This window comes from Aquarana catesbeiana, linkage group LG01 (assembly GCF_042186555.1).
Source record: "Aquarana catesbeiana isolate 2022-GZ linkage group LG01, ASM4218655v1, whole genome shotgun sequence".
Lineage (NCBI taxonomy): Eukaryota > Metazoa > Chordata > Amphibia > Anura > Ranidae > Aquarana > Aquarana catesbeiana.
In genome coordinates this window covers 730,762,318-730,784,862 of record NC_133324.1, presented here as the reverse complement: position 1 = coordinate 730,784,862, position 22,545 = coordinate 730,762,318, and the positions used below count along the sequence as shown (strand labels likewise).

General features: G+C 39.1%; 1 protein-coding gene across 1 annotated transcript in view; it reads left to right on the top strand.

The window, feature by feature from the left end:
- SLC10A7 (solute carrier family 10 member 7) overlaps positions 1-22,545 on the top strand; it is a gene marked incomplete in the record, with an annotated part of 287,910 nt that overhangs the window by 92,859 nt on the left and 172,506 nt on the right. The window contains 1 exon segment of the mRNA XM_073604635.1: positions 7,694-7,732. Coding sequence (XP_073460736.1) covers positions 7,694-7,732 — 39 coding nt within the window.

The following is a 22,545-nucleotide window of genomic DNA, read 5'->3' as shown; positions in this document are numbered from 1 at the left end:
ATGGGTGGCACTTGGGCCCCGCCCCCTTTCGGTATTCAGCTTTTTTTTTTTCTTTCAGCTGATACCAAAAACACTGTTTTCGGCCGATAATGTTCGGTGCGCCTCTAGTTATCATGTTGGAATACTGGCCTGCCACCCAGTCTCCGAAGGAGCCATGCAGACTGATTTGATGCAGTGTGCAGCGTATGGTCTGAGCACTGCCAGGCTGACCCCCCACCCCTTCAACCTCTGCAGCAATGCTGGCAGCACTCATATGTCTATTTCCCAAAAAACACCTCTGGATATGACGCTGAACATGTGCACTCAACTTCTTTAGTCGACCAATGGGCGAGGCCTGTTCTGAGTGGAACCTTTCCTGTTAAACCACTGTATGGTCTTGGCTACCATGCTGCAGCTCACTTTCAGGGTCTTTGGCAATCTTCTTACAGCCTAGACCATTTTTATGTAGAGCAACAATTCTTTTTTTTCAGATCCTCAGAGTTCTTTGCCATGAGGTGCCATGTTGAACTTCCAGTGACCAGTATGAGAGAGTGAGATTGATAACACCAAATTTAACACACCTACTCCCCATTCACAACTGAGACCTTGTAACACTAACGAGTCACATGACATTGGGGAGGGAAAATGGCTAATTGGGCCCAATTTGGACATTTTCACTTAGGGGTGTACTCATGCTGCGAGCCGTTTAGACATTAATGGCTGTGTGTTTAGTTATTTTGAGGGGACAGCAAATTTACACTGTTCTACAAGTTGTACACTCACTACTTTACATTGTAACAAAGAGTAATTTCGTCAGTTTTGTCACATGAAAAGATATAATAACATTTTTATGAAAATCTGAGTGGTGTACTCACTTTTGTGAGATAGTGTGTGTGTGTGTGTGTATATGTATATATATATATATATATATATATATATATATATATATATATATATATATATATATATATATATATATATATATATATATATATATTAGAGCTACACAATTAATCGTTAAATCGTGATTCAACCTCCCTGACGATCTCTATTGCAGAGCCGATTGTTTCATATAACAAGTGGAAAGACTTATCTGCTCACTCAGCTGTCAAAAGAAAACATCTGGGCATTCTGCCAAGTTTTTAACATGAAACATTGTAACTAACTCTTCCTTCTTAGATCAAAGGAATAAACTTCTGTGTGAAAAAAAATCCAGGCAGTCTACCAAGTTTTTAAACAGTGTGTAAATGCAGGAAGTTTAACCACTTAAAGAGGAGTTCCACCCGAGGTCCAGTCAAAAAAGAAAAAAAAAAAAAATTAAAAGTCAGCAGCTACAAATACTGCAGCTGCTGACTTTTAATTGGACACTTACCTGTCCCAGGGTCCAGCGATGCGGGGGATCGAAGCCCCGCTCGTCTCCCCCTCCGTTCAGCGGCGCCGGCATTGCAACTGTGGGTGCTGGGCTGTGGCTTCACAGCCTGGCACCCACTGCGCATGCGCGAGCGGTGCTGCACGCCGTGATTGGCCGTTCAGTCACCTGGGACCTGTAATGGGTCCCAGATGATTGACAGGAGGGAGGGAGCAGAGCTGAACCCTTCCTGTGCCGAGGGGGAAGTGATGTTACCAGCCCAGGCACTGGAAGAGGCAGACTACGAGGGACCCCCTAGCAACAGGCATTTTATAGGTAAGTAAAAAAAAAAAAAATCCAAATGTTTTTTTGTTTTCTTTTTTAGGATTTTTCATGTACTTTTTTTTTTTTTTTTTTTTTGGGTGGAACCCCACTTTAAAGTCTAAATCTTTTTCTGACACTTGTTTCTTAAGTTAAAATCAATGTTTTTTGCTAGAAAATTACTTTTAATTATATATATTTTAGCAGAGACCTTAGGGAATAAAATGCCAATTGCTGCAGTATTTTATGTCACACTGTAGTGGTCACACCCAGCGGTCTTTCAAACGCAATTTTTTGGGAAAAAATACGCTTCAATGAATAAAAAAAAATATATATATATATAGTGTGTGTGTGTATGTATGTGTATATATGTATGTCTATCTTTATTTATATATATATATATATATATATATATATATATTTATTTATGAATATATATATATTTATTTATATATATATATATATATATATATATATATATATATTTATATATATATATTTATATATATATATATATATATATATATATATATTTATTATGAGCCGAGTTTTTGGTCATAAGGTATTAGTGTATATTTTGTTAGCTTGCTACCTGTGCTCACAGTGCTCATAGTGTGGTAAGTTAAAAATCTTGGCCCCATGGCTGTTTCATGTGCAAACCTTGCATTGTCAAAGCCACTGTGGAAGGCAATTTAAGAAGTCTGGCCTGCATGTGCAAGCCTGCTCTATTGGACTTGGATTTGTTTAAGCTTGTACTGCTACCGTGTTTCCCCGAAAATAAGACCTGCTGTGATTTTTCGGGGAAGGCTGCAATATAAGCCCTACCCCGAAAATAAGCCCTAGTTTAAAGTGGTTGTAAATGCTAGAATCCACTCTCCTACAGTAGTATATAATGTAAAAGATGTCTGTTTCTGTAATATAATTGTATCAAGTACCTTCGGTACAGCCGATCTCTTCTCCTAGCTGCCAGCGGGGGATCTCGGCCCCCCTCCCTGCAGTGCTCAGAGTGGGGAAGACAGCTCGGGGCGGGCCATGGAAGTGCCGAGTGGCACTCAGCTGATCTCCACTGTTCTCTTCTCCCTGGTGTCAGCAGGGGACCTCAGCCCCCCTCCCTCTGCAGGCGCTCAGCTGATCTCTTCTTCTCCCAGGTGTCAGCAGGGGATCTCGGCCCCCTTTCTTTTTTTGCAGGTGCTCAGCTGATCTTTGCTGCTCTTCTCTTCTCCCGGGTGTTAGCGGGGGATCTCGGCCCCCCTCCCTGCTGTGCTCAGAGTAGGGGAGACAGCTCAGGCGGGCTATGGAAGTGCAGAGTGGCCCTCAGCTGATCTCCTCTTCTCCCTGGTGTCAGCCGGGGACCTCGGCCCCCCTCCCTCTGCAGGCGCTCAGCTGATCTCTGCTGCTCTCCTCTTCTCCCAGGTCTCAGCAGGGGATCTCGGTCCCCTCTCCCTATGCAGGAGCTCAGCTGATCTCCGCTGCTCTCCTCTTCGACAGCTCGGGGCGGGCCATGGAAGTGCCCAGCGGCGCCATAAGAAGGTATTTACACAATTATATTACAGCAACACACACCTTTTACATTATATAATCCTGTAATAGTGAGGATTTTACAACAACTTTTACTTGGTTCACACTGGGAATTCCTGACAGGCAGGGAGGAAGAGGGGGAACGAAGACCGCACATTACATGGCAAGCCCTACCCCAAAAATAAGCCCTAGTGTGTTTTTGGTTGCCAAAATTCATATAATACCCATGCTTATTTTTGGGGAAACGCGGTGTGTATGCATTTCAGTAAAGTCAATTTTTTTTAATAGTACAATTTTGTTTTCAAAACTATTTTGTAACAGGTCTAGGTACATTTATATTTGGTAAAATGCTATTGTTTACTAATGGTTTAGCATGAAAATCTTGATTTTATGATTGCTTGTTTGTGCAACCCGGGTGTGTACCCAAGCAAAAATGTAGAAAGTTTGTATTTGGGGAAACAGCATTACATAGAGGTGTATCAGCTTGTGTTTTATGGACACATTTGGTTTATGGCTATTTTTATTTTAACTATTAACTTCATCTTACTGTGTCACAGTGTGGCTACATCCTTTTGTATGCATTTAAACAGTCTTTTTAAAAGCCCGGGTGTATTTCAGCTAGTAGCTCTTGCAATATCCCATTCACACACAAGAATTGCAGAGAGCTGAGGTCTGAACTTTATGTAAAAGGAGTGCTTGCTGAAGATTTCTTTTATTAACTGTCATCATCTTCATAATATATGGCCAAATAACTGCAGTATAATAACTAAATTTGAGAATAATAGGCCCCTTAAGAAAGGCCCCAGTCATTCATGATAGTCAGTGACAAATAGGTTGGAACAAAGTAACATGCACTGCTTGTCCTGCTTACATTCTCTCCTTGGTGTCATTCTCATCTGTCAATGTCCTGACTGTGCTCTTATTAAAGTGCACTTCTACTAACGCAACTTAATTTCTGTAAGGAAAAATGACAGCATTTAGCTCCTGTAATCCCATTCTTAATTTTTGTTTTGTTGCAGGGTAGTTATAATAAATTCAAAACATAAAATATCCAAACAATTGCAGAGTTATTTAATTATCTAGCAAATTTGCATATGTCAATCCACTGTTAGACCTTTGCTAAGCTTTGACTGTTTCATAACCACTTCGCTACCAGAGCAGTGTTTTCATTTTTTGCACAAGCTAAAAATCTGCATTTTTTGCTAGAAAATAATAAAAACCTCCAAACCTATATTTTCTTGAAGCAGAAGCCCTGCAGTGATGGCAGATGCAAATTATGATGCAAGGTTTTTGCGCAACTGTTTATCAACTCTTACTTTTCAGGAAAAAAATACACCAAAAGGAATTTTAGTGCACACAATAAATTTTGTGTAAATAGATGCCAAGCCTCAAAATTGTTCACACCCGTGAGGAATGCCGTGTCCTGTTTCTGGCTTTGAACTTCTGGCGCTGCAGTGGTAAACAGCTTCAGGTTTTTAGGCAGAATAGCAGTACATATTATCCAACAGGGACATTCCCTCTCCTTCCTCCTCTTCTATTGAGGAAATGTCTTTCACTGATTACACTGCTTGTAATATGATTTGTGAATGGCGGACAGTCTGATTACTTACTGGACTCTCTCCTCCATTTACAGATTTGCTTTCAGTACACAATAGGCTTTTACACCTTCTGGGACTATGAATTGCCCCTCTTCCTTCTAAGCTCCTCAGTGTGGCAGTCCTTTGCATTGTTACATTAGGTAGGCCAAACATAATTTTTCATTCTTATTTTTTTTTTTTCACTCAACCAGCGGGTTAAAAAATAAATAAATGAACCAATTCCCCCATCCACACATTAAGGTGTATGGGGGAAAGTGTTGGGTGTCGGCGCCACAATACAGAAAAAAAACAATTTGTTAATACCAATGCTGCTTCTAAAATTAGTGGGAAAACTAACAACAATGCATATATCTATATATATATATATAGATATATATATATATATATATATATCTATCTATCTATCTATCTATATATATATATATATATATATATATATATATATATATATATATATATATATATATATATATATATATATATATATATATATAGATAGATATAGATAGATATATATATATATCGCAAAGGAAACAATACAAACATCAAATTAATAATATACACTCTGTATCTGATTAATAAAGTGCACAATAAAATAAACCATCAGAAATGTCTATTAAGGTGTATGTTTATCAAACAGAGATAATTTATCTCATTTCAGTTCTCAGCGAAAAATCTTCACCTCTGGCACCCTATTTATGAAGCCGAGAACATTTGTTCTCAGAAGGAGAAGAGAGAAGTTTTTCATCTGAGATCTGAGTAGAAGGGGGAGGGCTGCCTGTGATCTCTTGAGATACCTGTGTGATTACAGAGCAGCTGGGTTTTAAAAGTGAAACCAAAGTTAAAAAGACCATGTCATTACCGGTACATGATGATAATAAGAACTGGCGCTTTTTTAAACACACATTTCGGGCCCTTTAGTGCACATTTTGGCAAAGGTTATTTTAACACGCATTTTGGTCTGGTTTGTAACGCACATTTTGGCGCTTCTTTTAGCATGTAGTTTGACACTTTGTTAACGTGTATTTTGATTTGCTTTTTATGTGTATTTTGGCAAACGGCAAATTTGCTAGCCACTTTTGGGGTGCCATTAACAATTAATGGCACCGCAAGCAATATAATGCATTTTGCACGTGTTTCCGGAATGCATACAAAAACAGGTAAAAAATTGAACCAAAATACATATTAAAAAAGCAGCAAAATGCACATAGAAATGTGCAAAATATGTGTTGAAAAAAAGCAGAAAAAAGTGCATCAAAAACCATACCAAAATGTACACAAAAAAGGCCCAAAAAGCCAAATTGAACATTTTTTGGGCATGGAGTATTGTGCATTTTTTCAATGCGCATTTTGGCATGTTGGTAGTGTATTTGTATATCGCAAAAAATCTGCGTTGACCCCAAAATTGCTATCTTATTTAAAACGTGATGTGGGTTCAAAGGTGAACAGCAAAATATTTCCACACAATTCTGCACATATAAAGTGAAATTATTTTCTTTAGATTACAAAAATATATATAAACAGTAAAATATCCAGTGAGTGTAATGAGACAAAGTGCTGCAACCTTAAAAAAAACGGAATTTTCAGTTTTAGCAATATGGTAACTATATTCAGGTGCGTTACTAATGTCACAAACAATCAGACTGAGGGAACTCCCTCAGCCTGGATGTGTGTGTGAATTATACCTTTGAGCAATAATAGTAAATAACAAAAAAAGTAACAACACAAATGTTGGATATTGCGCCTTCCAAAGAGGTAATATGTGATTGGTTACAATGTAGTAAAAAAGTCCACTGAAGGAATAGACAGTTGAAGGAAGGCAAATTAAGAACATAAAAATATATATATGCTTCCTGGGTAAGTTAATCCTTTCTCTGTGAACCAGACTCTTGTGATAGAATAAGAAAAGGTGGCCGCTTAGCAGATCCGTGGGACCCCTATCATGGGGGTCTTATGGGATCATAAAGTATCCAGGAACAGCTGATAAGATCCTCAATCATCCATCCGCCTGGGATCCTCCACTGGCATCAAGGTAGCAGTATAAAGAAATCCCATACACTGGAGCAGCTGATCAGATAGAACAGCTGATCTGATCACACAGGCTCACTCCTTCACAGGCGCTGTTAGTTCTATGCAACCGGACTGACTTCGATAGTAACTCTCGCCGTATGTGGATTACAAAAACAGGAGAAACTCCATAGTGTAATAGGTAAAAACTTCTTTAAAAAAACAAGAACATGGCCGGCATCAAAAATGTTAGCAGAAGATCAAAAATACGGAAAGTTTAGCGGCACTGCTGTATTCAAGCTAGTCAGCTGCTATGTGGTGACGTCAGGTTTCTTGGCTTCCCCTACGCTGCGTTTCTCCGTAAGAGGCATCGACTGGGAAAGGAGGCCATCCCTTCTTGCAACGCAACACAGCCCAATACATTGTACTAGCATCCACAGTGTTCAAAGTCTTACCTTCACTTTCCTGTTATAGTAGTTGTGATTGCACTGTGCAGTAGACAAGAGTTTGGCCACTCTGTTCAGTATACTCTGACTTGGTCAGACACACCCCCCTTGCACATCCATGTGACAGCACTGAGCCAGTCGGCACTGTCAAATTTGAGTCCATAGCCCTGCGCACTACCACTCTAGTGACTTGTAGCTTATACAAATCTTTACTTTCTATTCTGGTAGCTGAATGGTAAGTAAATGAACCAGTTAACAAATGCAAAGCACAGATTCCCTTCTACTTGAACCCGTAGTATAACTTTAAATCATTATGCATGGGATTTACAGCTTCCATGCATGTTGGCCCATTTTATATGTTTTACTTTCGCAGTGTAAAAATATATATATATTTATTTTTATTCATAGTTTATTATATGTGTATTTTGCAACAACATAATATGTATTAATCCATTTTTCTTTTTTTTTTTTTCCAGGCTGCTGCCATTTTTAATTCTGCATTTGGGAGTTTCTTGGTAAGTAGTAAGAGCATGTCTTCTTACTGTGTCTGATCACCTTCTAAATAGGCACCGTTTCCAGTTAAATCCATAGCCACTGTTAATTATCCTAATGAAGACATATGTCAATACAGTGATATATTTTCTTACTGTCTTTAATGAGGTATATTGGATATCCATTACAAAGCATCAAATGACTGAAGTACAGTGGATACAAAAGCTGAACCATTCTTGTGTTTTAAACAATGACACATGATTGAGCATCTTTGGCCTTGGTTGGAATGTCTCCTGGGTATTGATGCAATGACAATATTTGTTTTACGGCACAAAGAAGGACAATTTGTGTTTTTATAAGTAGCAAACTGAACATTGCCTTTATTGAATAAAACAATACTTATATTGCATATGTAGTTATTCTTGCCGTTTTATACACAACTATAGACTCTGCATGGGCGAAAGTAATTATTTTCTAAAACTTAGTTCGTATGTAGATTGCTGTGATTTTTCTAAAGCCAACATATCTCCTTTTTTTTTTTTTAGCATTGTTTTTAAACATTAAAAAAAAGGTGCCGAGACTGCTAGATAACTTAGGAACTGCTCAGATCAAGTGAGCCCTTTGTCAGAACAACTCACTGATAGGAATGGTCTGCATTGTCCAGTGAGGTTTTCTACTTTTATTGGAAGTGAAAGCAATACTGTTTATTGAGTGGTAACTTCACTTATCATTGATCTGAATAGTGTCTGCTTCAATTCCCAGGAACTGGTATACAGCCCTTTAGTGGGGGAATGGTAATATTCTGTCAGACGCTAGAGAGAGAATATGTTCTTCTAGTAAAATTTAAAATGAAATCAGTTATCTCTGCCAGAGAAACTACCTCCTTTCAGGGCTAAGCTGAAAGTTAAAGGAGTTATGTGGTCACAACATACAATTTAGTTTTATAATATCCACATTACAATAGCAGTACAAACAGTAGTTCTTTCTGACAATCCAACATCCGCGCACTTGAAAAACCTGTTTTCATGTTGAGAGGCCTCCTCATCTGCAGACTATCTGTTTCAACAACTGGTTGGATTCTCTGTATGCTCTTTAGCGTCTCCTCTGCTCATTCCTTTGGTTTACTTTTGTTTTTTTAAGGACAACATATCCCATGGTACCTTGCTGCCTGCAAGCAGTGATTCTTGCACTGACTCCGCCTTCTGAAACTCCTCCTCGACACCTATGCAAATGATAAGGCAGGCTCTGTGTGACACAGCAGTGCCTACCCAAGTGAATATGTTTGACAGAATTTTAGGAAGTAAAAATGTTAATACCTCAGGATGGTTTTAATGTGTAGGAATAGGCTAGAAATAATTGCATGTGAAAATGGATAAATGATTTTAAATTTTGACCATTGACACACTTTACCCTGTAACCAGATGATGTACATTAAAGAGTTCACATATTCACAAGCAAAGAAAAAGCCATTTAAAGCCTTTTTCAGACAAAGTACACTTGTACTGTTTGCCTCTTAAAGCTGATCCCACCCTTTCCCTCCAGAGATTCATACCTAAAATGATTATAGACTCTAATTATTTTTTTAAATAATAAACATGTTCTACTCATCAAAACCATTGCACAGAACAGCCCCAATCCTCTTCTTCTCGGGGCCCCCCATCTGGCACTCCTGTCTCCTCCTGTTCGGCGAGTGCCCACCATAGTAAAAACTATCCCTGCACTTGCTACCCTAGTCATGTCATCAGAGCCATTATTAAGGGACAGTTTATTAGCATTTGGTATAACTGTTTTAGCCTTCAATACTTTGATAGGGAGGCATGTTCCATAGAGGATCAATTTGGAGAGAGGTTATAAAAAATCGTTCATTTGGAGAGTGCGAGCTAAGGTTAAAAACATGTCTAGAAATGATCTGCTGGTGAACTCCCCCCATAATAACAATCATAACCACCATTGCATCAATGAAGAGGCACAACCTGTGGTCTTTCACATCTTATAGCATTGAAGTTCAGGAAATAAAATGTATCATGAAGATTTACTTACCCATCTTACACAATGACCCTGCAAACAAATCTTTTTTGAGTCGTGGGAGAAGACTTGTGGCTAGAAAGGCTCCCAAGTTAAGCCAATATGCTTTCACTTAGTTTATTCACTTTGTTTATTCACTTCTGTTTCTCATACTGGGACTTGTATAAAAAAGGGGGGAGCTTGGGACTTTAGATGAGGCACATAAATATGTGCCTCCATCCCTGGTTCAGGTAAACAAAGAAAGGAGTTTGGGACTTTGAATGAGGTTATTGACTGATAGGGGTTAAATTGTGTATAAACATGTTTAATTGACATGAGTAGTAAAATACAATGCAGTAGTACAAAACATGTAAAAAAAAAAAAAAAAAAAAATCATATATTTATTTATATAATATAATATATATATAGTGTACACATGCACGCATGGCATGGACATCATAAATGAATAGATATATACATAAACGACACAAAGCAAGAATAGATATTGTTGATATAAAATATGTAAATTCATATATGTACACATGTCAACTTGGTAGCACAAACTGGATTAAATGAGTTAAAAAAATTGATAGAGAATATGTATCTAGATATGAATCTTTTTGAGGCATATAGCTACATCCTGAATTCCCACCGCGTTCTGTGTAAAAAACACTTCCTCGGGGGTGGATGCTATAGGGTATCTACAAGAAACAAAAATATAATTAAACCTAATGTTACAGTAAGCACATCCGAAAAAGACAGGATCTGCAGTCCTGAGTACTTGCAACAGATAAAGGTGTGAAGTATGTGTAGGGTCAGGGCCAGAGAGAGAGTACCTCATTCAAAGTCCCAAACTCTCTTCTTTGTTTACCATACTGGGACTTGGCTCCAAACCATTGGTGTTTGTAAGTGTAATGCCTCCAGATGCCCTAGCTGCAAATATATAGGTGATGCCCGTGTGGTTACCTCATGCAACGGAAGTTCTTTTCCCATCAGTTAGTCAATTTCCAGACTATGTATGTTGTGTAGGTTTTTACTCGTACTTTTTGTCGGGTTCAGTATGTGGGACAGACTACTAGACTTCTGTGTGAACAGATGTTGAATCATATTTCAGTTATAGATGCACACAAAAACACAAATATTGCTAACCATATCATTTGTTTTCATGATTCAGATTTACATTTTCTTAAAATTCAAATTATGGAGTGGGTGGATAAACCAAAGCAGGTAGGGGAATGAGGTCAGCCCTCCATAAAAAGGGAGGTGTTCTGGATCTTCTAACTAGATACCCATATAAGGGGCCTGAACCATAAGTGGAATATCACTCATTTTTATGAGTAGTTTTACTTTGCTTTCCTTATTATTCACTGGTCTACAGCCACATCACCCTGAATGCACCCGATCTCATCTGATCGTGGAGGCTAAGCAGGTTCAACCATGGTTCGTACTTTGATGGGAGACTGCCTGGGAATACCAGGTGCTATATTGTTTCTCTATCTTTTCCCCTCTCCTTACCATTCTCCTCTTCCCTTTCATTCCTTTATCCCGCTTTCATATATATCTTTCATACATATCACACCTAAGCTTTACCCTGTCTTGTGGTTCAACCCACAACCATAATAATAATAATCATACCTGGCCACATTGATATGCTCTCAAACTTACCCCTAGTGTTTTGGTGTGGATATTGCAATTATTTTATTATTGTTTTTATTTATTTCTCATTTTAATTTTTTTTTTTTTTTTTGCTGTAATATTTGAGGTTATCACTGAGTAACAATAAAGTGATGCTTGGTGTATTTGGTTGTGGTTGAGACTTGTGTGTTATTCTCTTAGATTTTGTATTGTGTCCAGCCCCCTTCATTGTACTCCCTATGCCATACACTGGGTTTTCGTTTGTGTCTTTTATTAATTTTCCATATGTAATTTTTTTATTTTTTTTGGTTGTGGGTTGTATCATTTATGGCCATTTTGGCTGTATTGGCATATATATATATATATATATATATATATATATATATATATATATATATATATATATATATATATATATATATATATATATATATATTAGCTTACCTCGCCCAGGGTGCAATAGATTGCATATGCATTGTTCTCCTGTAGGTTGGTCATCCCACCACTTGATGGCTCTGCAGTACTTATTATCCTTCTGGCTGGACAATGTTTCTCTATGGCAGATGATGCATTTTAACCCCATTAGGGGGCAAAACATGTCTGAGCAACCTCTCCGGCTGCTGAAGAGCTGAAGCCATCTTACATTGCCTGTTTACATTCTGGCCACACTGAGTTTGCGTCCTGTGTGCAATTGTTGCCATTTTTCTGTAACATATTGTAGCCTGACCAGCTGTTTTATACGATCTGCACTAGTAGAAGTCTGTTACTGGCAGAAAATGAAACAAAAGTCTTGATGTATGTGAAATATGGTGGGGATTCTATCAGGCTCAAATTACAACATGGACTCATGGTTTTGCCTCCTCTCCCCCAATAATGTTGCATCACATGCCGATATGAATATTGGTCACATGGAAATGGATCCCTCCTCTTCATCCTCATGAAGTCTAAAGGAATGACAGGGACTCAACCCAAGAATGTTCTAACCTTTTCTTTTTTGTTAGAGGTTTTTCTCGTAGTTTTTTATGTTGTAGTATATAGAGATAAGAAATATAATAAGTACATTTGTTGGAGTATATAATTCTGCCCATACATCACTTTTCCATACTGAAATACCTATCTCGTTTAAACAATCTTTTGTCTTGGAATTTGATATGTACAATTTTCAATAAAAATTATTGGGAAAAAAAAATGAAACAAAAGAAAATAAATGCAGCCATCGCATATGAGGGCTAGCAAGCTGCGATAATTTACATACCGTACATATGTAAACCTGTATTAAGCAGGGAGGTTACTTTAACATTTTGTCTCGGATCTACTTTTGTTATAGACCTGATTCAATTTTATAGCAATGCTCCACACAACAACTGTAGCAGAATCTTCTTGGTGATAAATTCTGTGCTTGTGACAGTTTCACGGAAAAACAATGATTTACTTTTTTCATCATTTTCCTAATTTTTGGATGAGTGAGTTATAGATAACAGATCTATTATGTGCAAAGCAAGTTTCCAATTTTATTTTATTTATTATTTATTTTTTTGGTATTTTCTTTTTTTTTTTCTTTTTTTTCTTTTTTTTTCAGCAGCGGGTAATTACTAATTATGGGTGAATTCAATTTGCATAAATTCCAGGCCATCCAAATATCTCAGGATCGTACCATTGAGAATTTCTTTAAGTTAAGACAGTAATGTCATTATCTCCTCCTCTCATTTAAACTGCTCGCTTTACAATAATTGTGCAGCTTAATAAGTGATTTGATTTCTCCCCTTGATGAGGTTTTAATAAAATTTGATAGTGTTTGAGTAATTCAGCATAGCTAGTTATCAAAGCAGCTGGTCCTGGCAGCATGCAAATATGTATCCCTAGGGTGGTTGTTGGAGGCATGTCTGCTGTATATGTGCTCCATGAATGCTCTGTCACTGGGCCTGTAAACACTAAGCAGTGCTTAGCCAACTTTTTATATGAATCATCAAATAAAGCCATATTTATGTAAGCTAGGGCTGTATGCTTTGTTATGATACTCTCTGAAAATACATTTTTATTGCTATTGAATGAAACCTACTCTTATGCACAATTCTTAATCAGGCTAGTAAACACCGTTAATGAGCTTTACGTGCCTGATCTGCTTGTTAATGTTTCTCCCATGTGGAAACCTCCTGTGTATTATTTGTTGGAAAGCACATCATTTAGGGATTGTTACTTTATCACTATAACAGCAGGATATTACGAGGCTTTACATCTGCCCAGTCATGAGTAATTGAGTAGCATTCCTACCTCACCAGTACAGTTAGTAGGCATTGACCACATAGCTATGGTTCATTTTTAAAGTGTATCTGTTATAGATCCATTAGATGCAGACATTTTGGTAATGGAAGTGATGCTCATGTTATGTATTTGTTGAAGTTAAAGTGAACCTAGTTTTCATATGAACTATGTATGTGTAATTATTACCTCTGAAAGGTGACAATGGTCCTCCTAACAATGCTTCCATCTGATTCTCTCTCCAGAAGCATGAAACTGTCTTTGTGCAGGCATCATCCATGATAGTCATCTACTTCCTGGACTGAGATTATGGCTCAGAGTCGTGTATATCCTGGGGTCTGTTCAGCAGGTAGATGTGATCACAAATATCTTACACATCTGCTGCAGCCTTTCACCTTGTAACTTGCTGCAGTGTATATTCTGTGTGATCACTGAGGGGGAGGGAACTAGTCAAATGCTTCCTCCTGCCTGCTGCAGACTGATAACATCGCCTAGACATAGTCAGTTGTCTGGAGCTTAAAGCGGAGTTCCACCCAAAAGTGGAGCCACAGCCAGGCATCCACAGTTAGATTGCTGGCGCCTCGGAGGGGAGGAGGAGGAGCGAGGCTTCCTGCACCTGCATCACTGGACTGTGAGATAGGTCAGTGTCTGATTATTAAATGTCAGCAGCTACACTTTTTGTAACTGCTGACTTTTAAATGGGTGAAACTCCGCTTTAAAGCTGATTTTTCATTGTAAAGGGTGTGTAAAAAAAAATTGTCACAAGACCGCACTTAGTCCTGCACTCCAGTGTCCCAGATTCAGCCAACATCAGACTAAGGTATGCTGTCGGCTGACATCCCAGAGCCGGTCCAGGCACTGCAGGGATCCTGAGAATAATGTCGGCACAATGATGCCAGATCTGCAGCTTGCTCAGCCTCTCAGTGCGCCGCTAAGAACCTTAGCCAGCCACTCTCTCCTCCTCCACATGGGCATAGCACAGAGCTGACGGACAGTCACCTCAGAGCAGACCCGAGAACTGAGCGATCAGCGGACTGTGATTGCTTGGTTCTCGATCTTAGAGCAGCAGATTTAGCACCAGACCAATGCTGCATCTACCTAAGTATGTATGAATGTTTGTTTTTTTTGAAAATCCACGCTTCTCTTTCAAGAGGGCTCTGCTCTCCAGAGCTTACAATCTAAGGGGGAGGGGGAAGTGATACAAAAGGTAATAGCTGTGATGGGATGAGCTGATGAAAAATGCAAAAGTTCAGTTTTTAGGTAGAGGCAGCATAGGTTTCCCTAAAGAGATGAGTTTTTGGGGGATCGACTAAAGGTGTGCAGAATAGGTGATAGCTGAAGTGATTTGGATAAAAAGTTCCAGAGGAAAGGAGAGGCTTTGGAGAAGTCCTGGAGCCAAGCATGGGAGGAAGTGACAAAGAAGCTAGAGAGCAGGAGGTCATGGGAGAACCAAAGAGAATGGTTTGGGTGATATCTTGAGACAAGGTTAGTGATGTAATAGGACACTTACCTGTCCTGGAGTCCAGGAATGTCGGCACTGCAGCTGAAGTTTATATCGGCTGTCGGGTGCTGCCGCCACTATAGCCATTAAGGGAACCCGGTAGTGAAGCATTACTGCTTCAAGCTGGGTTTCTAATGCGCATGCGCGAGGCTACCACTGCGCTCTCCTACTGGCCCGGCGGCGTGCGCGGGGGGAGGGAGTCGAGCGGTGACATCAATGGCTGCAGCCAAGGCTCTTGCAAGTGGTGACAGGATACCTGTCAAGACAGGTATCCGCCCCCCCCTCCCCCCGAAGGGTGCTAGATGTGGCACCGGAGGGGGGAAGGAGACAAATGAGCGGAAGTTCCACGTTTGGGTGGAACTCTGCTTTAATGCACTGCTGTTGCTTGTCAGTCAGTGAGGAGGGAGTGGGGGGTTTAAGTGCGTCTATGAATGCACACAGCCCAGCTTGGGAGTGCCCCCAACAGCAGCCCACTTGCACGCGTACAAGAGTAGGAGGGGACTCCAGAAGTGGAGGTAAGGAACCGCTCTGTGCAATACCAGGTAGGTAGAACGTGTTTATTATTTTAGGGGAAAAAATATGACTTTACAACCACTTTAAGCCGAGGTTCACACTGAGCTGCGGCGAATGAAGACGTGCGAGTTCAGCTGATTTCACTCCCGCATGTCAGTTCCGATTTCGGTTGCGATTTCACAGACATCTGTGCAGGTTTCTGTCAATGTAAATCGCAGCCCGAAATTGCAAAAAGTAGTACAGAAACAACTTGAAACCGGTGCAGCGCCGCAAATGCAGCGCTGCACCGATTAGGGCGGTGCCATTGCCACCGATTTGACATGTCAAATCGCATGTCAAATCGTACCAATGTGAACCAGGGCTAAAGTAGAACGAACTTTGGTCTTCATTAAAAAACAATATGTGCCGTGGCATGTAATTTTAAGTGCACCACCTGAACTTCATTTTCTCCTAATAAAACAACTATCTGTTGATCCTGTCAATGAAGTCCAACTAATGCAATTTCTTGTCATGGTGTTGCAACAATGCTACAGTCTATCAAATTCAGTCTCATTTAGGCTGTCTGCTTGGTTACAGTGGAATAAAAACATTGCATTGTCACTGCTGGATCACATCCTGTAGCTTTTCATTTGGCACCTGACCACACCTTGCTCTGCACATTGCTTTCCTGGATTGACAGTACTGTTTCTGTTGCTGAAATACATCCACTGTCAACTGCAGTGTCTGGGAGGCAGGGCACGAGACAAATGAAGCAGGGGTTGGCTCAGTCAGGGAAAATAAAGTAAGAATTTTATTTACTTTTAGAGACTTGTGCTTCACATAGTGTTTTGATACTTTCCTTGTTTAGACTGCCTCACAGGAGCCTTTAGTTGTTCTTTAACCACTTGCCGACCGCCGCATGCCGATATACGTCGGCACAATGGCAGTGGTGGGCAAATGGGCATACCTGTATGTCCCCTTTAAGAGCCGGGGATAGCAGGCGTGCGTGACGGGCGGTCGTGTCACGGAGCCTCAGAACAGGGAAATGTAAACAAGGCATTTCCCTGTTCTGGCTTGTGTCATGACAGAGATCACCGCTCCCTGTCATGTGACTTGAAGCCCATCCCCCCACAGTTAGAATCACTCCCTAGGACACACTTAACCCCTTCATCGCTCCCTAGTGGTTAACCCCATTCACTGCCAGTGTCATTTACCCAGTAAGCAGTGCAATTTTATAGCACTGATCGCTGTATAAATGACTGGTCTCAAAAGTGTCCGATGTGTCCGCTATAAAGTCGCAGTCCCGATTAAAAATCGCAGATCGCCGCCATTACTAATAAAAAAAAAAAAATAAAAATAAAAATCCCATAAAACTATCCCCTATTTTGTAGACACTATAACTTTTGCGCAAACCAATCAATATACGCTTATTGACATTTTTTTTTTTCCACCAAAAATATGTAGAAGAATACATATCGGCCTAAACTGAGGAAAAAAATTGTTTTTTTATATATTTTTGGGGGATATTTATTATAGCAAAAAGTAAAAAATAATGCTTTTTTTTTTTTTTTTAAATTGTCGCTCTTTTTTTTTTATAGCGCAATAAATAAAAACCGCAGAGGTGATCAAATACCACCAAAAGAAAGCTCCATTTGTGGGAAAAAAGGACCTCAATTTTGTTTGGGTGCAACGTCGCACGACCACGCAATTGGCAGTTAAAGCGACGCAGTGCCGAATCGCAAAAAGTGCTCTGGTCTGGAAGGGGGTAAAATCTTCCGGGGCTGAAGTGGTTAAGTCGTGTGTAGGCTGAAATTAGATATTTCCCACTAGATTACTTCTGTTTTCTTTGGTAAGATTGATATTCTTTTGGCTGTAGGCCATTGATTGTTAGCCTTTAGGTGATGTACTTCTAAATCCTTGCCAGCCTGAACTTTCACTTCTACATCTTTTTTTCTCTTTTAATTTATCTTGTTTTTTCTCCGGTTTATGCAACATGCAGTTCCTGTTCAGCAGGTAAACAAACCATGTGGTAATTGCATAGTAACGGCACACAGTTGCACAGTTAAAGCTGAACTCCAGGCAAATAGCTAAATAAAGAGATGAAATGCATATAGGGGATCTGTTTTATGTATCAACGAATTTGGATCTCTGTCTATCCAGTTGTTAGATTTAAAGAGCTGTGCCAAACACATGTACTTCCCAACCTGCACAGTGAGGTCACCTCTTCTGTCATTCTGCTCTTTCCTCCTATTGCCATGCTCCTTACACTGCAGCACATTGGAATAACTCCTTGTGCTGCTTCTCCCCTCCTCAGTTTGAGCTCTGTTCTACACGGACTGCAAGGTGAGATACTAAGTCATATTCATTTACTGATTTAAAGCACCTCTCTCCACCCCACGCATACACACAAATGCAAACTTGAGTCCTGCATGCTTATGTAAACAGTTGTGCCACACATGTGAGACATTGCCACAAACATCAGCGTGAGAGCAACAATTCTAGAGCCACAATTCTTGGTTAACTCTAAACTGATAACCCGTAAGGCCCCGTTCGCACTGGAGCATTTTGTAGCTTGTAGCTTAAAGCTCAAAAGCGCTCAACAAGCAAAATCCCAATAATTTCAATGGCCCCTGTTCACATGTGCGCATTCTGTTGCTTGTAGCAAAACGCTTGTCACTCAGAAAAGTACATGAGCTACTTTTCAGGCAGAATTTAATGGTTTTGTCCTCGGACTTCAATGGGAATGCCTGAAAACAAGTGATTTGAGCGTTTTTTTTTTTTCAGACAGTTTGTTAGTTCTCTTCCCCCAAGTGATTTCCATTGGCTAAAACAAAACGTCTAGATGAAAAACGCCTGACATGTTTGCAATTCTGCAAAAAAAAAAAAAAAAACCCTTGAAAAAATGCCTGAAAACTCTAGTGTGAATGTAGCCTTTAGGCTCAATTTAATTTCATGAAAAATTGTAGGTACTGTAGTAAATTGCCCCAGATGCAAATATGTGTTTTTTTTTTTTTTTGTATCTTCCTGGAGTTCATCTTGGTTGAAAAGAAACTGATGTCCATAATGGTCAACCAGTTTTGATATTAAGGAGGCAAAGAATTGGACAGCTTTTGAACACTTTGCCACACAAATCATCATCATCCTCCTTGAGTCCCACCTCACCCCAAAGGCAGTATATTTAAATATTCTTTAGTTAATATAATTATAGACTTGTTTTGTCATTTTATTGTTCCAGAAAATGATCTGATCTTTTTTAAATATGACTGATTTTTCGGTTGAAATCTTCTTTCCACCTTGTACAGGTCATGTGCCAGTGGCCTTTGTGCAGTCTTTGGGACGAAAAGATAATTTGCTAAATACTTATGCTGACCCAGGATATAGTCAAACGTATTTGTTATTTATTTGTAAGGGTTTATAAAACATATTGTGTACATCCCCTAAAGAGGGAAAGGATTGGTGCTGGTTGAGCGTATATTAATCAGCGTCCCCTTTGCCTTGCATATTTGTGACACAAATTTGATTACAAGAAAGACCAGCAACTTCTAAATCAAATTTTTAACGCTGGGACAAAATGCTCAATATTTGTTATTTGATTTTTCTTTTTTGCTTCTTGAGATGCATTTCATTAAATCCAATGTAATTAGCAGCATGCTGTCATTCTGCCATGTATTTGTAAAGTGTCAAAAAGGGGGAAGTTATTCATTTCTCCCAGATATAATGGACGTTATTAGTTTCTATGTTTTTTTTTTTTTCTACTAAACTAAAACTAAGTCATTTGACAGATTTATAGACTTCAGGAAATAACAGTATATTTCATGACACAAACTAGTACTATAAGGCATACCATGGGGTGTAGATTCCCCCCCCCCCCTTTTTTTGTTGACTTCCAATTAGCATTTTATAAATGCAAAGTATCTCTTGCTAGTGCTCTGCATTGTTTGTTATGCATGCACTCTTAGCACATGCAGCAGCGCCAAGGATGATTGAAAGTGGAAGCTAATTTGAACTAAGAGCTTTGTTGGGCACCCTGTTATATTTAGGGGACCTAACAGTTGTCCGCCAACTTATGGCTTTGGAAGGAGAGAAACAAGCAATGCAGACAAGGGAGCACACTTGAGGGTGTCCATGCTAGGCGGCAGTGTGCCATTACAATCTGTTTGGCAGCAAGCTGAAATGACAGCAGTCACATTTACTGGTGCCAGCACAGTGTCATACAGCAAGACATGATAATGTGCCAGCCCTATAACATAAATTGTGTATGTTTCTTGTAAACATTCCCATAGGTAAATGCATAACAAGATTCTCATGTTAATGATAGTGTATTCATACATAGCAACATAAAACCGAGGGCTTTTAATTAATCAAATGTAATTTTCCTAGTGTTTCCCCTTATTTAGACCTTAATTCACTAGCGGTAATGCCTGCAACTCACTTTCATGTGGTACCATTGGATTAAACTGTGCATTACATTTAACCCGTGTAATCCATCACCTGTTAAAGTTCCAGGCAGGTAAAGCTCTTTGCAGTTTTTTCCGTCCCAAATATGTACTGTACTTTTTGTTTTACCCCCAGTAAAAGCAGGTCGTTTTACATTTAAAGCATGGAGGAACTCGCCAAACATGAGGTGTGTATCTGCCCATAATACATTTTTTTTAAAAGGACAATAAAAACAGCCAACAGATTAGAGGTCTGGCAGGTCCTGCTCATAATATATTTTTTTTTTAACTACAATAAAAACAGCCACAGATTAGAGGTCTGGCAGGTCACCCTTAATAAGGGTGACAATGAAACCTGAACCTGGTACCTTGACCCCACAAAATACATTGGTGGTTTTTCTGCATATGTCATTTGAATTACATTTGTTCTGGATGTCCTGCCTTGTTGCTAGGGTGTTGCTAAGACAATACCAGTCATCACATGTGCGCTCTCTCTTCTGAAAAAACTTCCCAATTCTATTTGCTCAAATGGGCTAGAGTTGGGCTTTAAGTTTGAACAGAGCATTGATCTGTATGTGATGGCATTAGCTGCCCAAGCACATGAATACCCATCAACTTGCCTACCCATTAGAGCTGCACGATTTTTTTTTTGCTTAGAATAAAGATCACGATTCTCGCGGTGTAACATCTTTTTTCACATTATACAAAAAAATTGGGCTAACTTTACTGTTTAGTTTTTTTTTTTTTTTAAATTAAAGTGTATTTTTTTTAAAAAAAATTGTGTTTGAAAAACCGCTGCGCAATTATGGTGTGACATAAAATATTGCAACAACCACCATTTTATTCTCTAGGGCCTCTGCTAAAAAAAAAAAAAAAAAAAATATGTTTGGGTGCTCCAAGTAATTTTCTAGCAGAAAATAATGATTTTTAATTGTAAGCAACAAATGTCAGAAAAGGTTTGGTCTTTAAATGGTTAAACTGGTTACTTTGTTTTTACTTATCCGTGTTGTAATAAAACTTGGCAGGCTGCCTAGATTTTTTTTTTTTTCCAGCTGTGACAACTTTCTGCACTTGTTAGAAAGATCGATCGTGATTTCGATTCTTAACGATTAATTGTGCAGCTCTACTACCCATGGAGACATATAGGCACTATGCTTTCCAGGAAGCATAGTGGCAGCTTTGAAGGCTTCGTCATACACTTGTGACACCCACAGTTGTGAGAATATCGCCTGCTAAGAAGCATCTTTTGAAAGGGGAATCCGCTATAGCAGTGATTTTATGGGAAATCAAGATGTGAGCAAAGCCGGAGAGGTGGTGGTTTGTAGTTGTGTGGTGTTGTTTTTTAAAACTTTAAACACTTGGAAATTCAGATACTACAATTAAGGAAGATGTGCATGTATGCATGCTTGCTGCAACTCTTGGAGACAAAGCCAGATAAAAAAGAAAAGTATTGCAGAAGGCTATGGACTTCCCTGTGGCCGCACTGTATCATGGAGTGATTATCATCAGCATACCATAAATGAAAAATTAAGGACAAAACATTATTTGCCACCAAAAATAGCAGCAGCGTTGTTTTGGGGTTGCTGATGACCCCTTTCTCACTGCTGCTTGAGAAAGGAGTTCTTGGCGACCCCTTAACATTGCTCTTTGTTGCTATTTTTGATGGTGAATAAATGCCTTGTATATAACTTTCTTTTATCATGTACTGATGATGATCTGTTGCTTGGACAACGTGCTTGGTGATGCCACTTGTCATTTACCCATTGCACCCATTAATGTTTTTGTCCATTGCTACAGGGAGCATGCTGGATTACATAAATGTATGATCACGTGTAGTAAGAAACGTGCTCCTTCATACCTAAAAGTATCTGGTATTTCCTTCAGCTCCCTGTGCTGAGGAGAATGGTGAGAGTGTAAAGAAAAAATTAGTAAATGGTAAGTAAAATGTTGAGGGCGATGAGGGTTACAGCACACCTATTACTTTGTCCTACTTGGACAAAGCACAGATTTGCGTTAAGGAGTCAGTTGCTTGTTATGTGGGATAATACTGTACATGCTATAGTTATATCATAAGTAATAATGTGCTCTTAATTTTTATCCCACTCATTAAACACGTATGTACGTGTGTAGTATTTCAGCTGCTGTACCCATTGTTTTTCATGGAAATGCTACTATGTGTGTAGGTAGATGGGCAAAGGATATTCTACTGTATTCCATGATTACTTTTCACAATATACATTACTGCGCAGAAGGTTTAGGCAGGTGTGAAGGATTGCTATAAAGTAAGAATCCTTTCAAAAATGTTTTGAATTGTTTATTTATTTCAGTTTACAAAATTCAAAGTGGACGAACAGAAGAAAAACGCTAAATCAAATCAATATTTGGTGTACCCTTTGGCTTCAAACCAGCATCATTTCTTACACTTGCACACTTTGTACACTTGCACAAAGTCAGATTTTGTGGATTAGAGTCAGGTGTATGAATAATCATTTATACCAAGCAGGTGCTA